Source organism: Arachis ipaensis, chromosome B02, assembly GCF_000816755.2.
Source record: "Arachis ipaensis cultivar K30076 chromosome B02, Araip1.1, whole genome shotgun sequence".
NCBI lineage: Eukaryota > Viridiplantae > Streptophyta > Magnoliopsida > Fabales > Fabaceae > Arachis > Arachis ipaensis.
The window spans coordinates 90,063,854-90,073,094 of NC_029786.2; the positions used below are offsets into that span (position 1 = coordinate 90,063,854).

Here is a 9,241-nt window from a genome sequence, read left to right on the forward strand (position 1 = left end):
ATTAGTAGTAAAATTATAATTTACTTTCTAAATTAGATAAATAATTATTTTTGAAACATGGAAGAACAAGGGAGTGAATCCTCTTCAATAGAAAAAAAATTGGATAGTGTCCAATATTTGATTTCACCATTCATATTCTCTCTTATTAATATCTGGTCCCAGTTATAAAATTAAAGGTGAGAAATCACACTTTATTCTCTCAAGTAGAAAAAGAATAGAGAGAAAATTTGCAGTTGTTTTGGATGAATTAAACCAAGTTGAATGGTGTGGACTCTATATTCCAGGTGTCTTCAGGTCATTCGTGGTCAATATATCTTCAATTCTTCAGCATCGAAAAAAGCTATTCTCTGTACTGGAATTCACCATTTTCATAATTAATGCATGCTTTGGTACTTGCTAGTATTTGGTAACCGAGGACACTAATTCTCTCCTCATATCCTCTTTGCAACTCCAAACATCACATCCCTTCACTTACCTAACATTATTGGAATCACCTTCTTCCTTGCGCTAAACCCATTCAAATTTTCCTTCTTACGTGGTAGTAGCAAGTAGCAACGTTGCATGGCTTCGAAGCTAGAACAAACACTTCCATTAAAACTTTTGGTGGACAGAAAGAAAAGCTGTGTAGTTATGGCTGAAGCAAGTAAAGATTTTATAGAAACTCTGTTTAGTTTCCTGACTCTTCCACTGGGAACTATCATTAGGCTTCTGTCGAAGAATAAGCTGAACGGGCATGAAGAAGCTAAGGTTGGCTGCATCAACAATCTGTACAATAGCGTGGAAAATGCAACTGATGAGGTTTTCTGGAACCCCATATGCAAGCAAATGCTGCTTCGACCGCGAAACCCTTGTAGAGCTCTTTGCAGGAAACTGAAGCTGAATGTGGATGACAATGAGCCCACAAGGCGCTTCATTTGTAGTAACTATTGTAAGAGAAGTAATTCTTTCTTGTTAAGTGCTTTTTCAGGTGTTACTTGCATCAAATGTGGGAACCCGATGGACAAAAAACCGAAGATAATGGTGAATGATTCCAGTAGTGAAGTAACTCATCGTCATGAGGATGGAGTATTTATTAAAGGAGAAGCCATGTACTTGATTTTTGATAATTTGAAAGTGCTTCAAAGCTCTCCTAGAATCTTTGTGAAGGAACTTGTCCAGCTTGGCTACAAAGATTTCAACAATTTGACAGAAATTTATCAAAATGTTGGTCTGAAGGAGGTAACGTTGAGTAAAATCATAAGTATATTTTGCATCAATTAAATTTTCATCTCCCCATTTTTATTATGGAGGAGTACTAGGACGCGAGCAAATTTTATGATTTGTAACCATCAATTAGCTTCATTAGTGATTTTAATGGTGTGAGATTTTATTCAAGGGTGTGAGATTACTCACTTTGTTTTTGCTGGTTAAGTGTTGTTGGCCAGATTTCAATAAAACTGCTGCCCCTAAACTTTTCCTTTATTATCTAACCAAAGACTGAAAGACATGTAATGATTGATGAAGCTGCTAAAAACCTTTCGATCAATTTTCTTCTATGATGATTTTTTCCTTTTATTGGCATTGTCTCTTTAGATTTTGGAGTTACTAAGCAAGCATTAACCTCCAAGACTGTCCTCAGTAATTTGTTCTTTGCAAATAGAGTCTAGGGGATGTCCACTTTTTCACCAAATATAGGAACAACCCAAAAACCATGGTAGAAGTGATGAGCTGCTAAAAAAGATTTCGATCAATTTGCTTTGATATTGATTTCTTTTTAGGTTTTGGACTTACTAAAGCAAGCATTAAGCTCTAAGACTGCCCTCAGTGATGTTTTCTTTGCAAATGGATTCTCTAAGGGGATGTCCACTTACTCACCAAAAATTGGACAAACCATCAACCATGGTAGAAGTGATTACAGAAACCTTAAGGTAACTGTGAGCAAATCCAAGAAGAAAATACTCCATGCCGAAGCTGAGGAGGATTTTGTTGATTTTCTATTAAGCTTCCTTACGGCACCACTTGGATCGGTTCTAAAAGTTTTGGATGGAAATGCTTCTCTGGGATGCATGGACAACTTGTACAATAGTGTCAAGGAACTCATTTCATCATGGTTCTTCACAGCAAAAATCTTCTCCTTGCTGAATCCACACGTAGCGCCCCAATTTGGTTTCAAGAAATGGCAGCCGTTACAGATTCGTGAGAAATCCGCTTGTGAATACAAGTATGACGATATCTCCGGAGTATTGATCCCACAGTTACTTGTCGATATAAACACTAAATTTTATGAACCAAGATCCCCTGATGGCCAGAAAGAAGTGGGGTTTGTGAGGAGGCCATCGGTGTTTGTTGTGTGGGATGATCTGCGTGTGATACCAATGGCTAATGCTTCCAGCATTTCATTTATGCAAAAGATGAATATTCCATTCGATGATTTGGAGGAGCATGTCATCACAATTGGGAATGCAGAGGTAATAATCCAATAATCCATTCTTCAATAATTTCTAGAAAATCTTGGGGGCCAGCTGATTTTGGCAATTTTGGTCGGTATTTGACTAGAACAAACACTAAATTATCCTTAATAAATACATTTTATTTGTGTATAAACTCCTAAATATAGATGTAAACTATGTGTTTGATGTGTGCAAATTCTTATAATGTGGATGCAAGTTATTGCTGGACAAATATTTGCCTAAAATAATAATATTTGCAGACAATGTTATATTGCTATAATATTACCTTTAGAGATCTTGTTATTTATATAATCCATGTTAATCAGCAGTGTTGAAGAGATAAAATGATCCATAATGCTATGCTGGCAAACATAAAATGCATCAAGGAATGCCCTAGTGCAGTGTGATTCTTGAGTTGAAAATTTAATTTGGTATGTTTCTATAGTAGTTCTCAAGAACATTCTGTCTGACATTTTAATAGCACAAACTTCTTCCATTATAACTAGTCTAAAATAAATGTATGCATACATGTTCAGGCACTAAACCTGTTGGGGGCTTCTTTGACAACCAATGCTGCATTGACAGAAGGCTTATTCTACCTCTTGGAGATGCCAAATCAAGATGCTAGAGCTTGAAACTTTCTCTAGTTGGTGATACGTTGCTGAATGATTGAGCAATACCATGATATTTCCGTTTCTGAAATTCGCCAACTATGTTTGAGTGAGACATGTATGGTGTTTCTTATTTTGGTTCTTGTACGTTGTTCTAATTTGTAAGTCAGCAACTGCTATTATTTTTTTTTTCCAAAGTTAATGGTATTTTATTCAATCCTTGAAAAAATACATTGGGGTCCATATATAGGACAGACAAATGAAAACAAACAAATAAAATAAGGGTTCTCACAATTCACTAAAAATGAAATGGAAATATTAATAACTAAAGAAGAAGTGAAACGAAGAAAGGGAAAGGAAAGTCTAGCATATAGGGTTTAGATTTCATCTCTTGGGGTAACAGTAACTGGAGGGAGCTTCAACTGTCTTCCCCGGAGCCACAATCTCCTGTTCAAAAATAAATTTATTTCTTTCTTTCCTAGATGAAATCTAATCCCTAGATGCAACACTTTTCTTATTCATGGATTGTGCAAATCAGGGAGAATATCATGTGTATAGGATCTTCTTGATGAAATGCATGAGTGGACAACCCCTTAATGTATTCACTTGCAATATATTATTAGATGCTTTATGCAAAATCCAACATCTTGATGAGACAATTGCACTATTTCAGAAATTATTGACAATAGGGCATCGTCCAGTATTCTTTTGAATGGTTTGTGCAAATGTGGAAGAGTAAGGACAGCAAGGGAGTTTTTTTAGCATCTTTTGATCAATAATTATGGTCTAAATGTTGTGACCTATAATATTATGATAAGGGGGCTTTGTAAAGAGAGTTTGATTGATGAAGCAGTGACCTTATTTTCAAAAATGAAAGGAAATAATCGTCTTCCTAATGCTGTAACTTATGAAATATTTATTCGAGCTCTTCTTGGTAGAGATGAGAATGAGCAAGCAGTAAAGCTTCTTCGTGAAATGATCGGTAAAAGTCTACTAGTGAACAATAACAAGGAGGTGAGATGAATTATTTCAGATTTTAGTGTTACCCTAGTTGGTGTTAGAGTAAGAAATGACATGGAACTAGCAGAAGACCCGTGTGTTGTACGGGTTGAAAACTTCTGTTTTCTGTTTCGATTTTTTTTTAGTCTTCTTAGATTATCACTTTTTACATTAATAAAAGTATTTTTATTGTTTAATTTTTAATTAAATATAATAGATTTATTTACTCTATCACCACTTAATGTTGAAAATTTTTGCTTTTTGTTTTGAAATTTTTTTTTCAGTCTTTTTGGATTATTATTTTTTATATTAATAAAAATATTTTTGTTGTTTTATTTTTAATTAAATATAACAGATTTATTTACTCTATCACTACTCAAAATACATAAGTATTTTTTCTTAACCTTTCATAATTTGTAAGTTGTCATTTCTCAATACTATTAAAAAGAGAGGACCAAATACACAAAAAAATAAAAAATTTAAGGATTTGAAAAACATACTATATTGACTTTTGACTTTGATTTTGTTTAAATGCCGATTGAATAAAAAGAGCAAGACTCATCAAATTTGTTAATTTTCAAGATAAAAGAAAGAAAAACAACGATAAGTGTAAAGCTTCTTTTGCCCAACTTCCAAATCTCTCAACCACTACCTAAAGAGAACATTGGTTTTTGGTTTATCTTTTTTTTCTTTCTCTTCTATTCTTGATTGGAATATGTGCAACGCGTACCGGCAGAAAAAAAAAATGTTGCCAAAATTAACCATCATGAGTTTCTCTCTTCTATAAAAAAATGTTGCCAAAATTAACCATCATGAGTTTCTCTCTTCTATTCAACTGTATGCTCTACTTACCCACTGTACTAATCTATAACCTTCCTTGGTACAACGAATAACATTTTGCTTTGATTATCACACTCTATTATCCTATCAATACATATGATGATCAAGAACTAATAAATCTTTGTTATTTATTCACCGAAACAGCAGCAGCTACAGGATCAAGTTTTCAACAACGAATGATTCAGATGTAACTTAGTGGATCCACGAAGTTACAAAAGAAATGACCAGAAGATCATTTTCAACTTGTTCAATATAGATATATTAAGAAAGTACAAATATATTCAACAACACATGAATATACAATCATCTAAATACCATAAAGCATTCAATGGGCAAAACCATATAAGTTAAAGAATAAACTAAATTGTGGAATGAGAGATTTTTATATCATAAAAGACTTACAAACATAAAGGGCTAAATAGCTAATTTGCCTAATGGCTAATGATATTGTGTCCACACCCTAGCACTTAATCTATTACATGAGAAAAAAGCCTAAAACACAATCCAAAATACATTCGTTACAAAAGATGAGAACATATACATATTCTCATCCACTACAATCCAATGCATCAAATGCTATTACATGAACACAACCAAAATACCTAATGCCCTAGATTAGTCCTAATCAGTGGCTCTAGTTAATTGCCATGGACAACCACCTCAATTAACCCCTGTCCAGAGGAGCCATCGTTCCTCGAGCCACGAGACTCGTCAGCTTCATCAAATTGCAGCATCAAGAATCTTCTCAACCTCTTCAACGAAGGCTTCACATATTTCTCAGCATCAAGAGAGCCTCGATTAAGGCCAACCACATACTCCTAGTGTAAACAATTGCATGAAAATAGAAGCCTAATTAGAGGAATAATTAACAAGACGAAGCAGAGGTAGAGACGGCGGACAACACGAACTCAAAGTTGGATATGCAACCTCATGTTCGCTGCAACCTAGGGATGTAAAAGATGGTGTGACTCCAAAATGCTTCTGCGAAAAATATGCTATCTGTTACACGTCGAAGAGAAACACCGACCCGAATAGGCTATTTTTTGGATGCCCATTGTTAAAGGTAAGTATGCAATTCTTCATGTATGTGTACCAAGTTTATAGTAAACTTGAGTTAAATTTTGAATTTTTGGAATGGAGGTTTATACTCTAGATTTTGGTGATTTTTTCTTGCTCAAGTTGTTGTGGATGTGATTTTGAATTGTTGTGAATGGCTTCACAATTGGATATGAAAATGATTTGATTTTGTAAGCGACATAAATTGACATGGAACCTGATTTAATATAACAAATGGTTTAAAAATTTGAAAGGATTTTTTAGATTTAGAGTTTAGGTATTAATTCCAGTGATATATGTGAATTAGATTGAATTGGAGTGTTTTGTACCACCATATATTCATTGTGTTCTATTCGATTTATGTGACACAACTACATTTCAAATTCTTTGTCTGAAGGTTGATGACCACATTGTAAGGGTCAGAGCCGTGGAGATAACAAGGAAATTGGGTGACGGCAAGCTGAATGATGTTGAAGAACATTCGGGACTGGATAAAATTGCTCATGTAGAGGAAAGAATAGTAAACCTAAAGAAGCTGCTGAACAAAAAGAAAAGAGTAGATAGTAGAGGTGCTTGTGGTTCTAGTTTTGATCTAATCATTAGACTTTGTTGATGAAGTCTCCTTCTCTCTTGCCGCTGCTTCTCATTCTTCTTCTTCAACTCTGCTTCTCTATTCTTTTCTTTTTGTTCAGCAAAGTTTACTATTCTTTCCTCTACATTAGCAAGCAAGTTATACAGTCCCGAATGTTCTTCAACATCATTCGGCTTGCCGTCACTCAATGACCCTTACAATGTGGTCATTAACCAGACAAAAAATTTGCAATGTGGTTGTCACATAAATCGAATAGAACACAATGAATATATGGTGATACAAAATACTACAATTCAATCTAATCTACATATATCATTGGAATTAATCCCTGAACTCTAAATCTAAAAAATCCTTTTAAATTTTTAAACCTTTTTTATATCAAATCAGGTTCCATGTCAATTCATGTCACAATCAATTTATTAATCTAGGTAGATCTATTTCCAATAAATCAACTTTCTTCCAATTTTCAATCATTTTTCAAAATTAACCAGCTACAATATCAAATCATATACAAATTCAACCCAATTAAAGACCGCTTACGAAATCAAATCATTTTCATATCCAATTGTGAAGCCATTCACAACAATTCAAAATCACATCCACAACAACTTGAGCAAGGAAAAATCACCAAAATCTAGATTTTAAACCTCCATTTCAAAAATTCAACCCAATTTTAGCATAAATTTAGTACACATACACGAAGAATTGCGTGCTTACCTTTAACAATGGGCATCCAAAAAATAGCTTATTCAAGTCAGTGTTTCTCTTCGACATGTAAGAGATGACATATTTTACGCAGAAGCATTGGAGGTTGCATATCCAACTTTGAGTTCGTGTTGTCCGCCATCTCTACCTCTGCTTCGTCTCGTTAATTATCCCTCTAATTAGGCTTCTATTTTCATGCAATTGTTTACCGTAGGAGTATGTGGTTAGCCTTAATCAAGACTCTATTGATGCTGAGAAAGATGTGAAGCTTTCATTGAAGAGGTTGAAAAGATCCTTGAGGCTGCAATTTGATGAAGCTGATGAGTCTCGTGACTCGGAAAATGATGGCTCCTCTGGACAGGGGTTAATTGAGATGGCTGCCCATGGCAGTTAACTAGAACTACTGATTAGGACTAGTATAGGGCATTAGGTATTTTGGTTGTGTCCATGTAATAGCATTTATTGCATTGAATTGTAGTGGATGAGAATATATGTATATTCTCATCTTTTGTATCGAATGTATTTTGGATTGTTTTTTGGGCTTCTTTCGAAAAAATACAAACGCATGAGCTAGAAGAAGAAGCAGTAGGCTTTACAAGGATTTTTGGAGACGGTTTTAGAGTTGAGTCGCCAGTTCCTGGTCGGGGAGGGGACAAGTTATGGTCTTCGACGGATTCGAAAAAACTTAACCTGGCCGTGAGTCACCGAAAATAAGAGACGCATCAGCTAGAAGAAGTAGCGATAGGGCTTACAAGGGTATTTGGAGAGGGTTTTGCATGTGGATCGCCGAAAAAATCAAACGCATGACCTACAAGAAGAAGCAACAAACTCATGAGTTAGAAGAGGCGGTGGGCCTTCAAAAGGTATTTGGAGAGGGGTTTGCTTCCACGGATTGACCCCTGACTTTAGGGGTGTCCATGGATCGGATCCGATCCGCATATCCGCGGTGTTTATCCGAATCCGATCCGAAAATTGCGGATATGGATCCGATCCGCAAGGCTTTCGGATCGGATCGGATCCACACACTAATCGGATCGGATTGCGGATTTTGTGTTGGTATCCGCATATCCGCGTATCCGCAAAAATAAAGAAATAAATAAGTAAAATATTCTTTTTATGTTTTATTTTAACTAATAATTATCATATATGTTAAATTATTTTAATTTACTATTCAAGAAAAGTATGTTAAATATTATTTTAAGAGTAAACATATTTAAAAGAATAGAAAAAATAAATTTTATTGATATTTTTTTAATAAAAATAAGCTTTTAAAAATATTTTTGTGTTTTGCAAATATATCCGATCTGACCCAATCCGCAAATGTACAGAGCAGATCGAATCCAAACTTAAAAACTGCGGATATTGGATCCGATGATTTTAGTGCAGATCGAATCGAAATTTTGGTCATATCCGATCTGATCCAATCTGCGTTCATCTCGTTAAATCTCCGAGTAATTTTGCCATTAACGGAAAGTAATAACGCATTTGGCCATTTTGATATCTGCTTTAATGATCATTATTGATAACCAATCTATAACATTTTTGGCCGAGTTATAATGTATGACCGATTTTTAACGATCAAGTTAATGAGCATTTTTGTTTACTTTTAACAGCAAGTTAAATTTACAGAGCACTACATTATTTTTTTTAGTGTACTAACATTTGTTTGTACTGATATACTAATATTTGATGCATTGACTCTAAATTTATTTTATTTATATTCGATATAATAATATACACAAAAATAAGATACTAAATTAGTGTGTTTATGAATTAAGAAACAATTAAATATTATGTTTGATTAAAAAAATAATTTATTGCATATAGAGTTAGATAGAGAACTTTAAGATATAAGTACAATTAAAATTCAAAGATTCTTAGCTCGCAAATCTAATAGAATTAAATTTTAAAAATAATTTAAACACGTGGATAGAATTAGGATATAATCTAAATTCTACTCTATTATTATCCAATCCATTGCTAATAAAAAAAATCATTATTTAAGGTTT

At 34.0% G+C, this 9,241-nt stretch overlaps 2 protein-coding genes across 5 annotated transcripts in view; one reads left to right on the top strand and one right to left on the bottom strand.

Moving 5' to 3' along the window:
• LOC107627594 lies at positions 242 to 4,214 on the top strand. Of its 2 annotated transcripts, XR_002357756.1 has the most exons (4): positions 242 to 1,218; positions 1,758 to 2,447; positions 2,759 to 2,860; positions 2,966 to 3,051. XR_002357756.1 is itself a non-coding variant. In XM_016330424.2 (3 exons), the coding sequence occupies exons 1-3, from the start codon at positions 562 to 564 to the stop codon at positions 3,062 to 3,064; spliced, it is 1,446 nt and encodes a 481-aa protein (XP_016185910.1). In that variant the 5' UTR covers positions 242 to 561; the 3' UTR covers positions 3,065 to 4,214. The 2 variants fall into 2 exon arrangements, 1 of the variants encoding a protein (XP_016185910.1); XM_016330424.2 differs by lacking the exon at positions 2,759 to 2,860 and having other exon boundaries at positions 2,966 to 4,214.
• The window catches only part of LOC107625675, a 23,554-nt gene continuing 20,894 nt past the window's right edge, over positions 6,582 to 9,241 (bottom strand). For 2 of the 3 annotated variants that reach the window (XM_021116135.1, XM_016328366.2), the window contains exon 6: positions 6,582 to 8,040. The gene's annotated coding sequence lies outside the window, so the exon portion shown is untranslated. The remainder of the gene's footprint in view (positions 8,041 to 9,241) is intronic. The other variant, XM_021116134.1, reaches the window with a different exon arrangement.